Raw genomic sequence first — 23191 nt, forward strand, 5'->3', positions numbered from 1 at the left:
AAATAGTCCTCTGCTATTAAAAGTTACCAAAGGGTCTATTTTCAGGTGCTGTGTAATATTGCGCCTGCTGTAGCCATGTTACGGCAGCAAAGTCCTTGATTATTACGCCAAAATGAGAGTATAGTTCTTAGCCATATCGGCGTAGAAAATCACAACTTTTAATTTTCTGTTGGTCTTAGTACACAATGTAACTACAAAAGGAGTCAAGTTTTAAATAGGAAAAATATTGACACTCTCTGGTTATTTTTGAGCGCAATGCTAATGGTCTAATCAGATTCAATGGATTACGCTAAGCTATGCTGGTAACGCCAGACCTGGAAATTGCCTGAATAGATTCCAAAACGGTAAAAATCAAATAAAAAAGTGGAGTGTCCCTTTAAATACAGCTTTGGTACCTCTTCCACAGTCTGTGTTTTTAGCCCAAAATACAAAAAACATAAATAAATGACTGGTTAGGCATTTTTCATAATCATATGCAATCAAAGTGATGTCACATTGCTTAAATTAAATTTGTAGCTTAACAGTGAAAACCCTGCTGAAGTGATTGTTGTGATTTATAATTATTTTGTAGGGCTGGGAAAAGATTAATCGCGAATAATCGCATACAAAATAATTAAATAAATAAATAAATATTCTATATTATATATATATACATTAAAAAAATGTATATATAAATAAAAAAAATCTGACATGAATATATGTATGTGTGTGTGGTTAAATATACACAATAATTACACACCGTAAAAAACTTTTATTTTGTATGCGATTAATCTTTTCCCAGCCCTATTATTTTGTTTTACATAAACTCATCCTACATAATGTAAAAAAAAAACGTGTTAAAGATCACATTGACATCTTTAATATTGACTAAGTAAAATCATGTCAATGATCAAAATCAAACTTTGATGCTCCAAATCTCATATACGATTAGATCATGAGACTTAAAGGAACAGTATGTAAGAAATTTATATCAATTAATCATAAAATGGCCCTGATATGTCACTAGATATTAAGAAATCATTTTCATTTCAAATACTTATATCACTGACAACAGTGGTCTGGCCAGGATATTGTCATTTAAAAAGTGGAGTTGCAGCCCTCAACTGATGTTTATGTTGTCATTTTGTGTATTGGCCACAGCTGTGTGATTGCAGTACCAGTTTTAGCCACATGTTTGTGATTGCAATACCAGTTTTGGCCACAATCCTACATACTGTTCCTTTAAACCTGGATTTTACAGACGGGGTCACATTTACTCCTTTAATACAAAGCATTTCTACTTTAAAATTTTTTCCACATGAAGATATGTTTAAGCTGATCTCAGACCAGAAGGGCAGTGCGATGCACACAAATGATGGACCGCATGATGATGAAATATTAAAACAGTGCTGCTCGCTTTCAGCCTGGCTCTGAAAAACATTTGAATGTGCGTTTGTGGAGCTCAAGAGCCTATTGTCTACGCTTGGCCACTATTATTGGGGCTCTTCACCAGATCAGGTTACTGTAAGCAGCCATCTATGAAGGGTTAAATTGATAGGGAAGGAAATTTCAATTGTGGGAATATACTTTTTAATATCATTTTAGAGTGTGCAATATGTTCAGACCTTTTAAGTTTCTCATTGTGTAAGGTTATTATTGTTAATCAAAACTTAAACGGATAGTTGCTAACAAAGTAGCATATATTTTTATATTGGAGTTTGCATCAGAAGTCTAAAAAAACAATAAACTATTAATTTTGTATTTTTAACAATTGCTATTAAATCATCTATACTTTTGACTATCAGTGTATTCTGTCCATAACAAAACAATAATAACTGGTTGGGGGTCACGCCGTTTGATTTGGGTTGTATTCGGCCACGTCTCCCATTAGGAATTCTTCCCCTTTGTACCTTCCTCCTGTTTCTCTTCATGAATAAAACACAGGCGAGTTCGGTTTCTGGGCTCGGCTTACATGCACGGACCGGCCGCCTTTATAAGGGGGTCCCTGCTTGCAATAGCATCGAGTCGACGCTTGGAGTGTTTCCAGACTCCTGTACACACGGACAAACACTTTCCATTACAGACATCGCCTCGGTGAAACTCTCTCCTGACGTTTAACAAGGTATCAGATAAGTTTGTTACATAGTGGTTAGCAATTAAACTAAACTGGCCATTTAGTTGACGAAATTACAAATACAATAATGCATATTCTACAAAAAAGATGGATTAAAAAGGCGAGGTGCACCATTTTTAAAAAAAACTTTGGAAAAGGGAGTCAGGATGGGTACCAAAACACACTTGTAGCCAATCAGCAGTAAGGGGCGTGTCTACTAACTAACATCATTGCCTGGGTTGGGTATGTGTGGGGCGGGTCTATCAAAAGAAGGTCTAGATTATATTGGGGTAGGGGTGTGTTCATTTAGGTGATTTCGAATGTCAACATTGGCTTTCAGAGATCATGCACCCCACCTTTAAGTATATTTATTTGACAGATATATCTCAATGATGTAACAGAATCGATCCTGCTAATATTACTTCTCAACTTGTGATGTTATTCATTTTATTATCACCATTCCCAGAGTTTGTTTTTGCAGTACGACCAACAGCCTGCTGGTGGCAGCAAATAGAGATTTTCCAGCAAAAAAGCAGCACAGTGATCACGATTTCAATTGACATCTAAGATGACATGACAGTTTATTTTACAGCTTTCAAAATTACACACACGTTTCCTTTTTACGAGGAGAACACAAAAAAGAATCAGACAAAAAAAAGTCTTTAAACTCCTCTTGATTTCGTCAAAAACGCGACGAGGAAATAAAGGAACAACAAAACAAACTATGCGAGATGTGCGAGACCCTTACTCCCTTTGTGGTCCCCCAAAGTCAATTTCTTTAGTATCTCAGAGAAACAAACCGTGAATGCTGAGCACCGTTTCTTGGCAAAAAAATATTAAGTGCCCTTATATATTTAAAACAGTCTGCGTGTTTTACTGGATGGTGGGAAAGTTTGTGTCCTAGGCGTCCTGGAGGTGCTTGAATGAGTGTGATCGTATTGACCCGTGTAGGTTTACTGTGTGGGCAATGGGATGCCACGGGGATCTGTGACTTGCCCCTCCTGTAGATTTTTGACGAGCTGGGCGAGCCAGCGCTTGGTGGTGGAGTCGTCTTTTAGCACTTGTGCGAAAGTGGTGTCCTTTAGCTGGTCGGGCAGGCACTGACGGAGAGCTTCTCTTGCCCTAAAAAGAGAGAAAAGCTTTTAACAGTTTTAATGGTTAACAGCACCTCCTACAGGCTAAAAAGAGGCTGGTATCTATAAAAAGAGAGAGTTAAAGGATTAGTCCAATAAAAAAAAAAATCCATATAATTTACTTACCACCATGTCATCCAAAATGTTGATGTCTTTCTTTGTTCAGTCGGGAAGAAATTATGTTTTTTGAAGAAAACATTGCAGGATTTTTATTTTTTAAATGGACTTTAATGGACCCCAACACTTAACATTTTTAATGCAGTTTAAAATTGCAGGTTCAAAGGACTCTAAACGATTCCAAACGAGGCATTAGGGTCTTATCTAGTGAAACGATTGTCATTTTTGGCAAGAAAAATAAAAAATATGCACTTTTAAACCACAACTTCACGTCTTCCTCCGTTCGTATGACGACGAAAGATCACGTGTTAACTATATGAAACTCACATTTGCAGACCATTTTAAACAACAAACTGACACAACGACATTAATTAGTATCTTTGACATACAACAACATCGGAACGGTCCTCTTTCTCCACACTTGTAAACACTGGGGTGTAGTTTCACATACGTCAAACGTGACCTCTTGATGTGATGACGCATTACTTGAGGTCACGCAGGCGTGCACAGGACCGGAGGAAGACGAGAAGTTGTGGTTTAAAAGTGCATATCTTTATTTTTCTTGCCAAAAATGACAATCGTTTTGCTTGATAAGACCCTTATGCCTCGTTTGAGATCATTTAGAGTCTTTTGAAACTGACTTTTAAACTGCATTAAAACTGGTAAGTGTTGGGGTCCATTAAAGTCCATTAAAATGAGAAAAATCCTGGAATGTTTTCCTCAAAAAACATAATTTCTTCTCGACTGAACAAAGAAAGACATTTTGGATAACATGGTAGTGAGTAAATTATCTGGATTTTTTTATAAGAAAATTGACTAGTCCTTTAACTGATCCCCAAACCAATAATACTGAAATTTGTACGGTGAAGACAAAAAGTAGATAATACGTCGCACTGATGTCCCATAAATACCTTGAGTTGTCAGACAGTCGTAAATAACAGCGTACAACATGCTTTAGCAATCGAGCAGAAGGCTCCTTCGACAACTGGAGGACCATCTTACCCTGTGATAGCCAATAAAAATGCATTGTTAATCTTAAAAATCAACAAATAAGACAAAAACGTTTATGGCCTTTCAACTTTTCTGTTTAAAGCATAAATAAAGTTTATTCACCAGTATCATGGCGACGTGTGAAAAGCGTTCGTATGTCTGGCAGATATAAGCCAGGCCTGTGTCGTCCAAGAGGATCTTCTGCAGTATAAATGTGGCCACCTGAAAGAGGAAGCAGGAATACATTGAGATGACACTTTTAAGCAAAATATATTCAGGCTATAGTATCCGCTTCTTGGAATTTCAAACCCATAAGCCGTACCGTCTTTGATAGCTCACTGCCTGACTCCATGATACGCAAGCAGAGCGGTATGATTTCTGTGGTCAACAGAAAGTTGATTACTTCCTGTTCGTCGGTTTTCACCAGCGCTCCTACAAAACCAAAGACTTTTAGTTTAATCTCTCTTACAAAACTGCCAGATGCGTCATTTTTTTCTGCACTGATCGGTTTACTTACCGATCACGCCGAGACTCGTGAGCCGGAGGTATTCGAAGGGTCGGGTTTTACTGACCGTGTGCAGGAAAGGATATAGAAACAAAGGGATGTGAGCTGCCAGGAAAGCAGAGCTGAGGATGAAAAAGACGAAGGAAAAGTTATGGGGGAAAGTCGGCATTCGGCAAAGATGTTTTCTGGGTGTGGAGGAAGTGAGTTACCGTGTTTCTACATGGGATGCCACGCACTGCAGCAGCGCTAAAGCATTGCACACTCGATTAGACTGGTGAGCTGTCAGTGTCGGAGGGTTTATAGATGGGTAGATGTTCACAATCTCCTGTACAATAGAGACAAAGTCAAAAGTACATTTTAATATTAGTCCTATTGTAGTAACCATCATTCACAGACTGTCATATAGTTGCTAAAATGTACAAGACATGCACCAAAGCGTCTCCTCCAAACGTTGAGAAAAATCAATGATAAGTACCAGGCAGCCATTACATCACAGCAAATAATATGACTTCCTAATTCACCAGAAGTTTCTTTTGAGTTATCACCGACACGCACCTGCAGGAGAGCCGCTATAGTACCACATGAGTGCCAGAGCATCGGCGCCAAATCGGCCACAGACTCTCTTTTCTTGCTGAGCTCCAGCAGGGCGTTTTCTCGCGTTTCGGGACTGGAGAGCTCATTGATCCACTGATAGATCTTCTCACGGTCCACCTGTGGCAGCCCCGCTGTGGGTACAGTCTAAAGAAAGAGAAATTATTCAAAACAATATCAATATGACGTTCTGTGCAGTTTAATGCTATGAGTTCGCGTCTATTCACGTCTTTGCCTTTGTATGTAATCTACTCACGCAAATCGTTGAATTTGCTTTTAATGTGTACGCCTTATAAGAGGTGGGACATTTTGCTGTTATGTGCACATATAACAGAATGAAAAGTTGTACAGCAATATTTTATAATAAAAGCGACAAAAAAGACTATAATATTATATATTTCCAAATATTTATAAGTAATCTACAAGTATTTTTTATACAAATAAACACATACTATTATTAATAAAAAAAAGTATTAAGAAAAACCATAATAAATCGGTTTAAATATATGATAGATAAATAAATAAATAGTGATGAAAATGATTTTTTATCTGATACTGATTTTACAGATTATTTGCTGATTGTATATGTCATTTGCTCATTCATTTTACCTTTTGTCATAGACAAAAGTCATAGCTGACTGTTTTTACCATGTTTTAAGTTTGCAAAGTTCAAAAACACATGTTGCATCATTGTTTCCATTGAACGTGGATTTGATCAATTGATTAGTCCATTTTCTTTAAAAAAAATCAAGATAATTTACTCACCACTATGTCATCCAAAATGTTGATGTCTTTCTTTGTTCAGGCGAGAAGAATTTTTTTTTTTCAGGAAATTTTTCCAGGATTTGTCATTTTAATGGACCCCAATACTTAACAGTTTTAATGCAGTTTAAAATTGCAGTTTTAACGCAGCTTCCCTAAACGATCTCAAACATGGCATAAGGGTCTAGCAAAACGATTGTCATTTTTGGCAAGAAAAATCAAAAATATGCACTTTTAAACCACAACTTCTCGTCTCCCTCTGGTCCTGTGACACGCCAGCGCGAACTCGCGTATTACGTCATCATGTCAAGAGGTCACAGATGATGTATCGAAACTACGCCCCAGTGTTTACATGTGTGGAGAAAGAGCACCGTTCCGACGTTGTTGTATATCGAATGATACTAATTAATGTTATTGTGTCAGCTTATTGTTTAAAATGATATGCAAATGTGTGTTTTATATATGTAACACGTGACCGTTTCGACGTCATTATCCAATTACGTGAGGTCGCTCTGGCTCGTCACACAGCTGAAGGAAGACGAGTAGCTGTTGTTTAAAAGTGCATTTTTTCTTGCCAAAAATGACAATAGTTTCGCTACATAAGACCCTTATGCCTTGTTTATAGTCCTTTGAATCGGTCCTTTGAAGTGTTGGGGTCCATTAAAGTCCATTAAAATGAGAAAAATCCTGGAATGTTTTCCTCAAAAAACATAATTTCTTTTAATTTCTAAATACTTTCACTCAGAGAAAAACCTTGGAGTGTGCAACAAACATTATACAATAAAGTATTATAACCGATATATCGTTTTGTTATATCGGCCTCTTTTTTACACGTCCAATATGCAGGGGTTTAAATTGAATGGCGGCCAATACATTGATGCACCACTAATTTTGATGTTACGTGTTTATTTTAACATAAAAAAGGACTTTAATTTACAGTTATGAATGACAAGAGATTTATGAATGATAAGAGTATTTTTTTCTTTCATTTAATAAAAGAACGATAAAGGAAAATAATATTATATGTATGCATTGCATATCTGCAGGAATCCTAAATTGCTAATTTGTTTCTAGCTAACTTTATACGGGACTACTGAACACAAAATCTCAGACTTCTGGTCATAATTAACATGCAATGTAACTGTTCACATATAAGTTACTTAAAACCTTGCTATGTTTACAAACTGTACACGTGTGGAAGTCTCAACAAGCCCAAAAAGACATCTCATTTAAAACACAAAGTGCACTAAAACAATTTGCACAAACACACAAAACATCTTATATTGATAACACAAAAAACAAAGCAGTTCATAAATTTTAATACATCACCATAGTAACACTCTACCTCCATTAGCTTTAGCGGTTAGCACTAGCAGGCCTCGGCAAGCGTTAAATTGAACAAAGGCTCACTCAAACTCACCGCTCCTGTAGCCAGCATCCTCCCTATCACTTAATTATGGTATCCACTATCCAGAGTAAACGTGATCAGCAGTAATAAAATAAAAATAAAAAATAACTCCTGTTTACATGAGATATAAACATAAAACGACCGCCTTACGGTCCTGCCTCGTCTACTACGAGTCGCTTCCGGAAATTTCGTTATTTCCGGTTTGAAACTCAAGCGAATAGTGACGCTCAATACCGCACCCTGTGGTTCGGAAACTAGAAATGTATGACTCCTTTCTGCTTCAATATGCACAAAAGTCAACCCTTTTTTTACCATTAAAACCATTATAAAATTTCTTTAGGTCTTATTCCAGTAGGATTTAACGGTTTGTTCCCATACGACAGATAAAATCTCACCAAAAACCCAATACCAGTACAGACCCCTTTATATAAAACCAATTTCCATTAAACCAATATAATTCCCATTATAACCATTAAAATTGCTGTGGTGGTTTCAAGTTTATTTATGTATTTATTTATTTGCATTTAAACAGTTTTTAAATCAAAAATCTGTTTATTTCTGACTAAAACGTACATTTAAATATACGTACTTGCTTTTACTGAACAGCCACATTATTCTGCTCTGGGATCAGTCTCTAGGCCACAAGAAAATCACTTTGTTTTCTGTAATAGTTAAAGTGTTGCATAATGCAAGAGTTACATTGACAAAAGCTTATTTGTTTCTAATTCTGGTGATGAGGAGGGGGTAAAGTTTTCCAGTTTTCCCCAATTTTCCAGCTCTTTGGCCCCTGTCTGGATGATTTATTAACCAGACTCATCTTTGCATTCGGCTTTTGAGCGTAATGCAATTGTTTGGGAAGTTTTCAGGAGTTGTTTATTAAACCATCAGTCTTATCAAGTGACATTTGTGTTGATGTTGTTACATGTTGACCGAAGACATATCGTAAGACTAAACACTATTATCTTTTTAATCGTGATAATACGACATTCAAGGATTTATGATCTATAACGCCTGTAGGCTTTGGCAAAATGCTTTACTAAAACATGCCAATATGAGTGACACTTTTTGGTAGGTTTCCCAAAAATCTCCTAAAAATGGGTGTCTAGGTTATCTATGACAGTAAGAGAATGATTACCAGCTGACCCAGATTCAGTCCACAGGGCGGGTTAATTATTCCAGAGCAATGCTCACCAATGGGACACTTAAAAGGTTGCAGTTTGGAGAAACAGGGGAGTCTGGACGAGTTTGTGTGAGGAAAGTTTATGATCTGTTATTGCCATGGCTAAGCTAGTGGAATGTGTTCCCAATTTCTCAGAGGGGCGTAACAAAGAGGTAAGAAAAATGTGAAAGCGAATTAAATGACTTAAAGAATGCTTGAAAGGAAAAAAAATGTCAAGACAAAAATTGTATGTCACTTAATTTTTATATGCATGTCAACATTCCTTGTACTTGTTTATATACCGAATAAAGTTATTTTAATATTTATTCCCATTGCTTTTAATACAAGATAGCATTTTGATTGATATCTAATATCCAGGTAATTGACGCCATAGCTGATGCCATCTCTGGCACGGAGGGGTGCAGTCTGTTGGATGTAGATCCAGGTTCTTCCACTAACAGGACGGTCTACACGTTTGTGGGCTCACCCGAGGCAGTAATCGAGGGTGCACTGAACGCTGCTCGGGTTGCGTTTAAACTCCTAGACATGAGCAAACACTCAGGTATAATTTTGGCATGTCAGTACAGAGATTTTGTATACCTAGAAGTTACTTAACTATGATCATGTTTCAGGTGAGCACCCTCGGACTGGTGCCATGGATGTCTGTCCCTTCATACCGGTGCAAAATGTCACCATGAAGGAGTGTGTACAGTGCGCAAATGAATTTGGACAGAGGTTGTCTGATATGTTGCATGTGCCAGGTGAGCTTTGCTGGTGTTTGGCTATGATAGTTGGTTTAATATTTCTGTAGCTGCTCAATTGGTAGAGCATTAAGTTAGCAGTGCAAAGGTTGCTGGTTAGATTCCAAGGGAAGACAGATGCTGACTAAAAAAAACAAATGCACTGTTAGTCGCTTTGAATAAGAGGGTTTGACAAATGCACACATGTAAATGTTATTGACTTTTTCTCTCTTATAGTCTATCTCTATGGAGAAGCGGCTAGAAAAGAAAGCAGGAGGTCTCTACCTTCTGTCCGTGCAGGCGAATATGAAGCATTACCAGATAAGGTCAGACCTGACCTTTGAGATTTTGAACATTAATTGTGCCTAGTATTTTAATTTTAGATAAAAAGTTGGTTCTACTTTAAAAAAGTAAGTTACCTGGTTGCCTTAAAATTTTGAGTTAATTCAACACAACAATTGTTACACTTTTTGGAGCCAGCTAATATTTTTAAGTTGAATGAACTCAAGACAACCAAGTAACTTACTTTTTTTAAGTTGAACCAACAAATCTTTTTTTACAGTGAATACAGGGATGCTTTAGACCAGAGGTGCCCAAACTAGGGCCAAAGTTGGCCCGCAATGACCTTTAAAGGGATAGTTCACAAAAAAATGAAATTTCTGTCATCATTTAGTCACTCTCATGTTGTTACAAACCTGCATACATTTCTTTGTTTTGATGAACACAAAGGAATATTTTTAAGAAATGTTTGTAACCAAGCCCTTTGTGGACCCCATTCACCTCCATAGTAGGAAAAAAGTATCTTCCTTTGTGTTCATCAGAACAAAGAAATTTATACAGGTTTGTAACAACATGAGGGTGAGTAAATGATGACAGAATTTTCAGTTTTGGGTGAACTATCCTTTAATTTGGCCCGTCATGCCACGTGAGATGAGGAAAAAGGATAAACGTCTTTGATGCAGATGTTCATATTTCTAATTAAACATTTTCTAAAATGTAAATTGTTTTAAATTTGTACATTACACAAATGTAAATTGAAATTAAATTCAAGAAATTAAAATGAATACATTTTTTAATGTACATACATACTTGAAGGTGTAAAGCATGCATCACGAAACGAATTCGGGTACTATAGGGCAAATAATGGAGAGATCGAAGCAATGGCACACAGACAAAAGGAAATTAAAATGGGCAAAATTATTTCTTTTTTTACCAAAATGAAATAAAACTGATTTATTAATCAGTAATTTATTAATTTATTTATTTATTTTTTAAATATTAATAAATTATAAATGAGAAGAATCAGGGCAACTTTAATTTTAATATAACACAGCAATATTTACTTTCAGCCCATGGCCCAGTCAGGTTTGATTTTTGTTCCTTAGTAGGGAAAGTTTGGGCAGCCATGCTTTAGACCTATTAGCGATGGAAGAAACATTTTAGATATCAAATTTACCTTCTAAATGTATATTATGAAATAGGGATGCATAACGATTAATCGCGATTAATCTATAGCAGAATAAAAGTTTTTGTTTACATCATATATGTGTGTGTGAACTGTGTATAATAATTATGTATATATAAATATGCACACATGCATGTATAATTTTAAGAATTTTTTTATATATTAATTATTTCTATTTATATATAATAAAAATTATACATAAATATACAAATGTATATACACATGTAAACATTTCTTAAATATATACATGCATGTGTATGCATTTATCTATACAAAGTTATTACAGTTCACACACACACACATATAATGTAAACAAAAACTTTTATTCTGCTATAGATTAATCGCGATTAATCGTTATGCATCCCTATTCTGAAAGTATTAAAACAAATTTTTTTGCATTAAAAACAACCTCTTCTATTTGTTGTTTTATCTTCTGTTCACCAGCTGAAAAAGAGCGAATGGGCCCCTGAATACGGCCCTGCCACTTTCGTCCCCTCGTGGGGAGCCACTGTTACCGGCGCTCGAAAGTTTCTTGTCGCCTACAATGTAAACCTGTTGAGTACAAAGGAACAAGCACACAGAATCGCTCTGGATATAAGAGAACAGGGTCGTGGTAAAGATCAAGTATGTTACACAATTTGAACCTCATGTGAACTCGGTTGCTAAATACCCATTATGTACAACGTTTGATGTTAGCATCAAAGACTTTGTTTGTACTGGAATGTCAATGCTTTGATAACCTGACAATCTTGCTCTTATATACACACAGCATTGAAATCATTACAAACATCTTGTTGCTTGTGTGCATGTTTATTTTATAGCCCGGGCTCCTGAAAAAGGTTCAGGGTATGGGATGGTATCTGGAGGAATCTTACCTGGCTCAGGTGTCCACCAACATCCTCGACTTTGAGCTGACGCCCGTACACACCGTGTATGAAGAAATCTGTAGAGATGCCAAAGTGAGCTCAACATGCTTTTTTACGCGACTGATTCTAACATGAAACTGATTTTAATTTGCATGTATGCATTTGAGAGATACTTTTATTCATTAAAAGGTATGAATTTTATCAGTATGTGTGTTCCCTGGGAATTAAACCCATGACTTCACACCAAACTTAACTTTCGCCATCTAGGATCTGAACCTGCCAGTGGTTGGCTCCCAGATTGTGGGTCTTATCCCATTGAAAGCAATGTTGGACTGCGCTGACTTCTACATACGGCGAGACAATCTCTTCGTTGTGGAGGACGAGCATAAAATCCGACTGGTGGGTCTTGTGCGACACAATCAAAACGATAAAAAATCTAATGTTCTCACGATTTGGTGCAATCTTTCTTCCAGGTTATCAGCAAACTAGGACTCGACTCTTTGGGGCCGTTCATTCCAAAAGAAAGAATCATAGAGTGAGTAACATCATTAAAAAACCTTTTCTGATTGGCTGCTGAGTGACAGCAGATTGGCTGTTATCTGACTGGATGATGCTGGGTTTAGGTATATGGTGCGGGACAGTCAGGACGGTGGGCAGCTGGCGTCTTTGTCTTTGCAGAAGTTTGTCCACAGTGTCGGGGCCAGAACAGCGGCACCTGGCGGAGGCTCTGTCTCTGCAGCGATCGCCGCCATGGTAATGAAGTCTAACCTCTTATCAAACTGTCAATGATGTGCCAATCTTTAAAGGTGCAGTGTGTACATTTTAGAAAGATCTCTTGACAGAAATGCAATATAATATATAAAATGCTGTATAAAGTTCTTACACAATGAACCATTTTATATTTTTATTACCTATATTTTTAAGTCCCTTACATGGAAGTCGCCATTTTGCGGTGACATGTTTCTACAGTAGCCCTAAACAGACAAACTTCTCTACAGAGCGTGTTTCGTCACTATGTTGTCTTGGGCCCTGTCCCAAATGGCACACTCCGGACTTGTGGACTTCCTCAGAGTCCACGCTTTGATGACATCATGTAGTGCAGACTTTAGGGACCCTTGACGCGAGTCCACGAGGGTGCACCGGAGTCGTATTTTGGGACAGATTTAAGTGTCACACCGGAAATAGGAAGCAAATTTGCCCATCATTGTGAACTCCTCCCATCTTTTATCTGATTCGTCTGATTGCTCTTTCACAAGGACTTCTGGGTTGGTAAAGTGCGCGAAGCCTGCTGCAGTGCGGGCTTCGCCGGAGACTGCGTCAAGGGGGCAAAGGGGGCGTTGATGAGCACACTTTGGAGCATTAAAATGACAGATGGGACACCCTACGAACTCGTAGACTAGAAAGAGACCAAAAGTCCACATGAAGTGCACCATTTAAGCCCTGTCCCAAATGGCACACTCCGGACTTGTGGTCCTCCTCAGACTCCACACTTTAATGACATCATAGAGTGCAGACTTTACGGATCCTTGATGCGAGTCCATGTGGGTGCACCGGAGTCGTGTTTTGGGACAGACTCGAGCATCACGCCAGAAATAGGAAGGGAATTTGCACGTCGGTGTGAACTCCTCCCTTCCGTCGTCGGATTGGTCTTGCTCTTTCGCAAGAACTTCTGGGTTGGTAAAGTGCGCGAAGCCTGCTGCAGTGCGGGCTTCGCCGGAGATTGCATCAAGGGGGCGCTGATGAGCACACTTTAAAGCGTAAAAATGACAGATGGGACACCCTACGGACTCGTAGACTAGAAAGAGACCAAAAGTCCATATGAAGTGCACCATTTAGGCCCTGTCCCAAATGGCACACTCCGGACTTGTGGTCCTCCTCAGACTCCACACTTTAATGACATCATAGAGTGCAGACTTTAAGGGTCCTTGATGCGAGTCCATGTGGGTGCACCGGAGTCGTGTTTTGGGACAGACTCGAGCATCACGCCAGAAATAGGAAGGGAAGTTGCACGTTGGTGTGAACTCCTCCCTTCCGTCGTCTGATTGGTCTTGCTCTTTCGCAAGGACTTCTGCCGGAGATTGCATCAAGGGGGCGCTGATGAGCACACTTTAAAGCGTAAAAATGACAGATGGGACACCCTACGGACTCGTAGACTAAGTGAGCATGCGCAGTTTAAGTACACGAGACCGTAAGTCCACAGGAAGTGCGCCATTTGGTACAGGGCCTTAGACGACGGCATGTTTGTCCTGTGGCGGCTACCGTAGCTTCTCTATGCGTTTCGAAAGGGAGGGGTTGGTTGCAATACGCAATATCACCACTAGATCTACACACTGCACCTTTAACACAACACTTTAGTGAATTCGTTCCTCTTTTGTGGTTGTCAGGGTGCAGCGCTGGGCTGCATGGTCGGACAGATGACTTACGGAAAGAGGCAGTTTGATTCCCTGGATGCGGAAATGAGAAGATTAATACCTCCTTTCCACGAAGCAATGAATGACTTGCTGCTCAAAGTGGATGCTGATTCATCCGCCTTCAATTGCTACATGGTATACAACCTATCCATAAATAGTACATTTACCAAGGGTATTTAAACAAAGTGCATGTCTTTTTTTTACCTAGGGTTACTGGGTTGTTTCTATCTAACTGTTCAAAGGCTTTATATGACTAATTTTTCTGTGAAAGACAAAACAAGATGAGAAATGTCCGAGAAATGTCAGTTGGCACCAGTGTCGGCACCAAGGTCTCAAATAATATGTGCAATACCTGTTATCTAGAAGAAGTATGTAATAAACCCATCTTTTCTTTTACAGACTGCCCTGAAACTGCCTAAAGGCACTGCAGATGAGATCAAAAGGTACAGCTTGCCAGCTCTGTAATGTTTGCGCAAACATAATGGACCGAGTTTGTGTTGCCATGCTACTGTATCAATCCATCAAACATCAGACAACAAGCATCTCAAAAGACAGGAAAGAAATCATGCTAAACCTGTTGTACAGATGAAAACATAGTTTGCCTTACAAAGACAAACAATAAGATCTTGGTAAATATTTACTGAGAGGCATGTGGCTGACATGTGCTTTATTTAAGCATTCAACTTAAAAATGTAGTTATGTGTCATCAATGCAAACTTCTTCCACCGCGAAATGTAGTTATACAACGCAGCTATTAGTGGTATTTGCAAAAACATGCACATAATTGTTGTACGGTACATTTGGATCCCATCCGTTTGGAACGACTTTGGGAATGTGTGCAGACGTGTTTTAGGAATTTTGTGACTTTTGATGTTATTGTACAGACGAGAGGAGGCGATGCAGGAGGGTCTAAAGCAGGCAGTGGGTGTGCCGCTCTCCCTGGCCGAAAAAATCGACACGCTGTGGGCGCCGCTCAAAGAAATGGTGAAGTATGGAAATGTGGCCTGCATATCAGATGTTCAGGTGAGATTGGGAATTCTACACCTACTGTAAAAAAATCCTTACATTTGTATAAACTTTATTTATTAATTTCAACTTAGAAAAAAATTGTGCTGAGAAAGATTAATCGCGATCAATTGCATACAAAATAAAAGTGCATTTTGCATAATATATGAGTGTGTGCTGTGTGTAATTATTTTGTATATATAAACACACACACATGCATGTATGTATATAAGAAACATTTACATTTTTTTGTATATATATATATATAATGTTAGGGATGCTTACTGATTAATCACGATTAATCGTTAGCAGAATAAAAGTTTTTGTTTACATCATATACAGTATGTGTGTGAACTGTGTATAATAACTTTGTATAAATAAATGTACACACATTTATTTTATTTTTTTTCTTAAAATTATACATGACTGTGTTCATATTTATATATATACATATTTATTATACACAGTTTACACACATGTGATGTAAACAAAAACTTTTATTCTGCTAACGATTAATTGTGATTAATTGTTTAGCATCCCTAATTTATATATATATATATATATATATATTTATTTATAAAAACAAAAAAATGGATATATAAATAAAATTGTTCTGAAATGTATATATGTATGTGTGTGTGTGTTTTTAAATATAAATAATAATTACACACACCACACACTCATATATTATGCAAAATGCACTTTTATTTTGTATGCGATTAATTGCGATTAATATTTGCCCACCACTAAAAATAAATTGAATTATCTTAAGTTATTTCAACTTTATTTTTGTAATTTATAGCAACACAGCTTATATTTAACTTTCCATAATGATTTATTACCATGCATATCTCTCTGTTGTAACAGGTCGCTGCGAAAGCTTTGGAAACGGCTGTGTTTGGAGCATACTACAACGTCGTCATCAATCTAAAAGACATAACAGATACTTCGTTCAAAGCCGCTGTGAGTGATCACAAAAACATAAACATAATCAAAGTTCCTGAAAGATTTCCCTGGTAAACGTAAAAAAGTGATGCGAAACTTGTTTGAGGAGCTTCGAAATGTCAAAACCTAGCAAACTGGACTGTTTCATGTGATCGTGGTGTTTATGTGCAGTTTGTGTGGTTTGTTGGTTTACAGACTGAAGCGAGAATATCCGAGCTGTTGAAGAAAGCCAGAGAAAGTGCCAAAGTAGCGCTGGAAATCGCAGACCACAGGAAATGACATCGCAGTTGAACCGTCACTCACGTGGGCATTGCCAAAAATCTGAATTTCTTACAAAACATCCATCATTTGTTTCCTAAAACATGCAGAAATATATGGGTTATTATATAATTGCAGATATATTTGGTGTCCAAAGTATTTTTTCTGCATTTTTCAAATGGTTATATAAAATAATATTTTCTGTACAAAGTGTCATAAGTGGGCGGGGCTTTATAAATGTGACCTCACAGTGCTTTGGTTTAAACGGGGATTATAAAACAAGGAGCGGGTGGATTTTTTTCATTGTAGTGTGGTTGTGTTTACACATTGCCAACACACATTAGGTCCAAAAACCTTGTAAAAGTGGATTTTGCTAATTAGGTGGCCTTTAAAATGATTTAATATGTAACCATGTGAATTAAGCAAAAAAAAAAAAATACTTTTGGACACCAAATGTACAATTATATAATCAAAAATAGCCATAATGTTTCCTGAATGAAACAAAAATGTCTGAATAATTGCATGTTTTGTTCTGATTTAGTTTTATTTAGTCCTCGTACATTTTTTTTGTAATTACCTAAAATTGTGTGAATTGATTCATCTGTCAATGTAAGTTTTATTAAATATTTCAACTGCTGTTATACAGTTTTCAACATTTTTAATGTGCAATAAAGTATCTTGAAGTAACGCGGCATAAATTAAAGCGAAATGCAAAAATGCAGCAAGAAGTAAAAACAACTTGGTTTTGCCAAGTTTTGACTTGTAAAAGTTGACATAACTTAAAAAAACAAGTTGAAATTGTTTCACTTAATTTTTTAAGTTAAAGTAACAAAAAATATGCTGATTTGATACCATTTTTGCAGTGTATCTTTTGTTAACTTGTTAACATCTGAACCAGATTAATTTTTTAAATCTCACAATTATGAAGACTTTTGAAATTGAAATGTGCCCTCAAAACTCTACAAAACCTTTAGATTTACAACACTTTTTATTAGAAAAATACAAGGGATATGCTGCCAAACTACATAAAACCCCAAATAAAATATTATCCAAAATTGGGTTGAGCTATTTGTGACGATCAACATACAAAGCACTGAATTAAAGGGGACATATTATGAAAATCTGACTTTTTGTGAAATCTGACTCCATGTTTAAGTGCTATAATTGGGTCCCCAGTGCTTCTATCAACCTAGAAAATGCGAAAAAGATCAACCCAGTAACTTGGCTTTGATAAACCATCTCTGCAAGCATGTGAAAAAATAGGTCATTGAAATGTGGCTCCCCTTGTGATGTCAGAAGGGGATAATACCGCCCTTTAATCTGCACTATCCAACCATGGCACTGACATTTAGTGCAGAGATCAACTCTTTTTCATTTGAAAGGACACATTTTTTAACGTGCTATAATAAATTATCTATATGATATTTTAAGCAACAACTTCACATGTACTATGGGGACACCATGGATTTATTTAACATCTTAAAAAAGTCTTGTGAAATGTCCCCTTTAAGGGTTAACTATATTGTGTTTGTGCTTAAACAGTCCACCATCAGGAGGCGCTGCGACCGGCCGGCCCACCCATTTCCCACCCGTACTATCTCGGTCCTTACCCAGGTCATCTGTTGTTATTTATGCATCTATAAAAGCTTCACTGCTGAGAAAGAGAGATAGAGAAACCAGAAGACATCTGTCTTTGCTGAACAGCTGTACCAATAATGTCCAAAGCACGTACAAGGACATCATATCAGAGTTGGAAAAATGTTAGATGTTTACATAAATCTCTAATCCTACATTTTACAAATAAACAGTCTTTATATATAAGTATTATTATCCTGTTTTCTACAAATAGACCAAGGCGCTAGCAATGCCAAGGTCATAGGTTTAAATCCCAAAAAACACAACTTTGATCCACAGTAAGTCTATCTCGAAATGATTAACTCATTTTCATATGTATATGGCATTCACATCAATTCACTGGTATATCAAACACAACCGACTAACCCTAAAAACCTTTACAGGCTTTCAAACACAACAAAGCTCCAGAATCTCATCATATTTGGACTTATACAGCCGACCAATCACACGATATCTAACAGCGGGGAATCTGAAGTATAAAACGGCCTGGGACTCTGAACATCTGTCCAGTGCTGTTTGGTTGCTGAATGCGTAAAAGTGCCATCCGTTCCCAAATGCCCGAACGTCTCCAACGACACAAAACCATGTTGTTTATTCTTTATCTGTGCATGTGGAGTGTGCCAGCGTCACACGGTCAGAGTCTGACCACCACCACGACATCTCAAACCTTTGTGACATCTGGAGAAGACAACGGGCAGTGCACGACCTGTCAGTTCAGACAGCAGAGTAAACTCATGCGTTTGCACTCCATAAAATCACAGATTTTAAGCATCCTGCGTCTGGAACAAGCCCCGAACATCAGCAGGGATACCGTCAAGCTTCTTCTGCCCAAAGCACCTCCGCTTCAGGAGCTCCTGGACCAGTATGTGCAAAATGGTGGAGTAAGTGAAGATGAAGAACAGGACAGCAGCGAGACCATCATTACCATGGCCACAGAACGTAAGTTGCATGCTTTACAGCAAATTACTGTAGGTGTGTGCATTTAAAAAAAAAATTTTCAAGCAAAATTTTCAAGCAAAAGTTTGTTTGCCATATTTAGACAACCTCTTGTGGTCAGCAAATATACCGTAATACCGCAAGTTGCATACCGGCCACATAAAAGTGGTATCATACCGCATTTCTGATTTTGTCTCTCAATACCATGCACCCCTAGTATTGCGATCTTTTCGTATTGCGATCTGTATAGTTTAGTTATTGTTGTAAATGCTTGTAAAGTAGACTTGGGTGGCCATAGCCTCAATAACCTTTATCCTTTCAGCTCAAGCTATTACCCAAGGGGAGGGGATGCCGAAATGTTGCATGTTCTCGCTGAGCCCCAAGATTTTACCCGACAGCATTCTGAAGGCCCAGCTTTGGATCTATCTGAGACCAGCTGAGGAACCAACGACAGTCTTTATCCAGATATCCCGCCTGAAGGTACCTTCGGAGGGGAACAGTCGCTCGAGAATACCTTCCCAAAAAATTGACGTAAACGCTCAGACAAACTCCTGGCAACATATTGACATGAAGCAGCTGTTACAGTCGTGGCTGAAACAACCCGAAATGAACTTTGGGATAGAAATCAAGGCCTTCGACGCGAACGGAAATGACCTGGCTGTAACTTCTGCGGAATCGGGCGAAGAAGGACTGGTGAGTATTTATCAATATTTAAATAATACAAATAATAAGAGATGCATCGATATTCAAAATTTCAACCGATACCGATTATTCAGAGTGATATCTGCCAATACCGATAGTTTGCTGTTTATATTAACTTGAATTTACTCAATTCTGAAGATACATTTGATAAATTTTATGAATGTTAGTGTCTTTTTTATTTTGTTTTAATCGTCTGATACCGATTATTGAAACATCGGCCAATATATCGGTGATATATCAGTGCATCTCTAATAAAAATATAAACAAATAAATAAAAAGAAAATGATCTGGGATCTTGTAGCCTAGTAGTTGAAATAATAATAGACACAAAATAGTAGTTAAAAATAACATACTCCCAATCCTTGCATCTTTTCACACTCGTATGTTTTTCTTACTTATGTGGAACACAAAAGAAGACAATTGTGATTTCGAATTTTTAAGATTCGTCATGAGGAAAAGTTAATAAACGATATTAACGCAACACACCCATTATGGCTGACCCTGACTTCTCGTTCACAGCAACCCTTCCTGGAGGTCAAAATATCGGACACCGCCAAGCGCTCCAGACGCGACACTGGCCTCGACTGTGACGAGCATTCCACCGAATCCCGCTGCTGCCGGTATCCGCTCACCGTTGACTTCGAGGATTTCGGGTGGGATTGGATAATTGCACCCAAGCGCTACAAAGCCAATTACTGCTCCGGCGAATGCGTGCAGAAGTATCCCCACAGTCACATCGTAAACAAAGCCAACCCTCGGGGCAGCGTTGGACCATGCTGCACGCCCACCAAGATGTCCCCGATAAACATGCTGTATTTCAACGACCGCGAACAAATCATCTACGGAAAAATCCCCTCGATGGTCGTGGACCTTTGCGGTTGCTCTTGAACCCTGAAAGAGGGGTTCCGGAGTCGCTATAGCTAACAACAGGCCCTAATGTCTCTGGAACAGAAGGAAGTGAAAATAACCTTTGCATAAATATCCTTTACTTACATAGTTCCTGCTAAACCAATCTGACCACACCAAGGTCCCAACAAACCAACTTAGCCAGTGTTTTTAGTTCGTTCTCATCAACTGTTGCACACAAAGACAACGTTTGGTTTATGAAGGTTGAAATGCTTCCTCTGTCAATGTGTTTGAGCAGAGAGATGACCCGATGGGCTTTACCAGGGTGACACCATGATATAACAATGTACAAATTACTTGAAATGGGACTGTGCAGTTGATTATTTATATAAAGTTGCTTATCCCCCAGTGACCGAAAACAAGAACGCTGACCCAGAAATGGACTCAACATGATGTCTAAACAACACTGTCCCAGATGAATCGAAAAAATCTGCAGTTTCATCTTATCGGCATATGGATGGGAGACAAAAAACTTTTTAACTATTACCCATTTAATCAATTTAGGTTGAAATTGATATCTTTTGGAGTTTTTGAACCACAAACGAAACTTTAGTTTGATGTTAAAATATTTTTAGACAATGCTGGGACAACAACGTCAACTACACAAGTGCGCGCATTTTATTTCGTAAAACACACTGTTTATATTGCTATTGCTTATCGTAGATATCAAATGTAATGTGTTAGTAATGGACGTAGTGATTTCTGAACGAATTAGTAGATGTTTTTAATTTTAGTCTATAGTTTAAAAACATATTATTTGACTGTAGTTTTGATTTTCCATGTTGTCGTATCAAGTAAACCAACTGTTACTGATGTTTCCGAGTTGTTTGTGATTGTCCTTAAAGGACCTCTTCAAAGTTGTCCCCAGTGACCCCTAACAGAATGACACCATTGGCATCGTTTCAAGCATGTGGCCCACATTACGGCGCGCAAAAGCAACAAACCCATGTTGTAGGGAAGTTAAACTTCCTTCGCCTGTGTTATTTTGTTCTCTGAGGCCCACCCAGTGGGTTAGGGGCCCCTTGAGGCAAAAACAGTAGAAGTTCATCCCCAGCTTGAGGACAATGAGTACGCACAGAATTGTACTGATTTTGCTTTATTAAAAATGTATCGCTTGCATACTTTACCGATTGATTCAACAGTTGCATAACATGATTCATAACATGTGTTTCCTAAAAGTAAAGTCAAGTTCTGAGTCAAGATTGTGTAACCGCAGCACATTGGTATAGATAGGGCATCATAGGTCATAACGTCATAAAGAGTCCAGAATTTCATATTTTATGTGGTGAATACTTTTAAACATGAATTTAAAGGGGACATTTCACAAGACTTTTTAAAATGTAAAATAAATCTTTTGTGTCACCAGAGTACATATGTAAGGTTCTAGCTCAAAATACCATATAGATAATTTATTATAGCATGTAAAAAGTGCCACTTTATAGGTGTGAGCAAAACTGCTGGCCAATTAAGTGGAACGTCCGCATGTGGCAGCCATCTTACCACAGGGCGCTCGCTCACTCGTAGCATTGAGTTTAATGGAGCATGTACATTTAAATGACCATAACTGTTTGAAAATCGGTAGAAAATTGAGCAAGTTATGGTCATTTAAAAGTACCTGCACCATTAAACTCAATGCTACGAGTGAGCGAGCTGTCTGAGGTAAGATGGCCGCCAGGTGATGACGTTAGAGACTCTGCAGTAAGACATTTAGCCTTTTACATATCTATGCTTAAGGGGCTGTATTATCACTTTCTGACATTACAAGGGGAGACAAATTTCAATGACCTATTTTTTCATATGCTTGCAAAGAATGGTTTACCAAAACTAAGTTACTGGGTTGTTCTTTTTCACATTTTCTAGGTTGATAGAAGCACCTGGGACCCAATTATAGCACTTAAATGTTTGAAAAACACTTTGGGAAAGGGAGTCGTGCTGAGCATAGATGTCTTACGGCGGAGTCTCTAACCTGGCGGCCATCTTACCACAGGGCGCTCGCTCACTCGTAGCATTGAGTTTAATGGTGCAGGTACTTTTAAATGACCATAACTTGCTCAATTTTCTTTACAAACGTTATTAACGTGGCTATAATTCTGGATGCTTTAACATGTTTCATGATTTTTTCTTTATTTTTAGTATAAGTATGCAGTGTCATAGGTACATCTTCGATGTATATAACAAACCGTGACCGTTTGAAAATTGGTAAAAAATTAAGCAAGTTATGGTCTTTTAAAAGTACCTGCATCATTAAAACTTAATGCTGCGAGTGAGCGAGCGCCCTATGGTAAGATGGCCGCCAAAATGCGGATGTTCCACTCAATTGGCCAGCAGCGCCAGCGAGACATCTAGCCTTTATTATACATATCTATGGTACTGAGTACCAAAACACATTTGTAGCCAGTAATCAGCAGTAAGGGGCATGTCTACTAACCGAAATCATTGCCTGGGTTACATGTGTGTGGGGCGGGTCTATCAAAAGAAGATCCAGATTCTATTTGGGTAGGGGTGTGTATGTTTAGGCGATTTGAAATATCAACATTGGCTTGCCTTTCAGAGATAATGCACCCC

The 23191-nt window shown here is 38.0% G+C and overlaps 3 protein-coding genes across 4 annotated transcripts; 2 read left to right on the forward strand and 1 right to left on the reverse strand.

Moving 5' to 3' along the window:
- Positions 1-2656: 2656 nt before the first annotated feature.
- On the reverse strand, positions 2657-7798 carry cnot9 (CCR4-NOT transcription complex subunit 9). Of its 2 annotated transcripts, none has more exons than XM_065244608.2 (8): positions 7611-7798; positions 5393-5575; positions 5047-5162; positions 4850-4959; positions 4655-4764; positions 4456-4554; positions 4254-4345; positions 2657-3214 (listed from the first exon to the last, which is right to left on the reverse strand). In XM_065244608.2, exons 1-8 carry the CDS (start codon positions 7626-7628, stop codon positions 3046-3048), a joined length of 897 nt encoding a protein of 298 aa, XP_065100680.1. In that variant the 5' UTR covers positions 7629-7798; the 3' UTR covers positions 2657-3045. The 2 variants fall into 2 exon arrangements, with proteins under 2 accessions (XP_065100680.1, XP_065100681.1); XM_065244609.2 differs by having other exon boundaries at positions 7536-7785.
- Positions 7799-8774: 976 nt separating this feature from the next.
- Positions 8775-17080, forward strand: ftcd (formimidoyltransferase cyclodeaminase). The gene is made up of 14 exons (XM_065244605.2): positions 8775-8930; positions 9136-9319; positions 9390-9518; positions 9735-9823; positions 11407-11586; positions 11784-11921; positions 12096-12227; positions 12302-12363; positions 12452-12581; positions 14213-14374; positions 14639-14682; positions 15124-15262; positions 16112-16207; positions 16385-17080. The coding sequence occupies exons 1-14, from the start codon at positions 8877-8879 to the stop codon at positions 16466-16468; spliced, it is 1623 nt and encodes a 540-aa protein (XP_065100677.1). The 5' UTR covers positions 8775-8876; the 3' UTR covers positions 16469-17080.
- Positions 17081-17858: 778 nt separating this feature from the next.
- Positions 17859-21709, forward strand: mstna (myostatin a). Its single transcript, XM_065244606.2, has 3 exons — positions 17859-19021; positions 19341-19711; positions 20240-21709. The coding sequence occupies exons 1-3, from the start codon at positions 18610-18612 to the stop codon at positions 20606-20608; spliced, it is 1152 nt and encodes a 383-aa protein (XP_065100678.1). The 5' UTR covers positions 17859-18609; the 3' UTR covers positions 20609-21709.
- Positions 21710-23191: the final 1482 nt, after the last annotated feature.

Source organism: Paramisgurnus dabryanus, chromosome 24 (assembly GCF_030506205.2).
Source record: "Paramisgurnus dabryanus chromosome 24, PD_genome_1.1, whole genome shotgun sequence".
Classification (NCBI taxonomy): Eukaryota; Metazoa; Chordata; class Actinopteri; order Cypriniformes; family Cobitidae; genus Paramisgurnus; species Paramisgurnus dabryanus.

Excerpts from the sequence above, each read along its gene's own strand:
- cnot9 (XM_065244608.2), bottom strand. Across the intron at positions 4,765-4,849 it reads CACGAGTCTCGGCGTGATCG|GAGCGCTGGTGAAAACCGAC; the intron begins GTAAGTAAACCG and ends TTGGTTTTGTAG. Across the intron at positions 3,215-4,253 it reads CGACTGTCTGACAACTCAAG|GGCAAGAGAAGCTCTCCGTC; the intron begins GTATTTATGGGA and ends CTCTCTTTTTAG.
- ftcd (XM_065244605.2), top strand. The coding sequence starts at position 8,877 with ATGGCTAAGCTAGTGGAATGTGTTCCCAATTTCTCAGAGGGGCGTAAC. Across the intron at positions 11,587-11,783 it reads AGGGTCGTGGTAAAGATCAA|CCCGGGCTCCTGAAAAAGGT; the intron begins GTATGTTACACA and ends TTTATTTTATAG. Across the intron at positions 12,228-12,301 it reads ACGAGCATAAAATCCGACTG|GTTATCAGCAAACTAGGACT; the intron begins GTGGGTCTTGTG and ends TCTTTCTTCCAG.
- mstna (XM_065244606.2), top strand. The coding sequence starts at position 18,610 with ATGCGTAAAAGTGCCATCCGTTCCCAAATGCCCGAACGTCTCCAACGA. Across the intron at positions 19,022-19,340 it reads CATTACCATGGCCACAGAAC|CTCAAGCTATTACCCAAGGG; the intron begins GTAAGTTGCATG and ends TTATCCTTTCAG. Across the intron at positions 19,712-20,239 it reads AATCGGGCGAAGAAGGACTG|CAACCCTTCCTGGAGGTCAA; the intron begins GTGAGTATTTAT and ends TCTCGTTCACAG.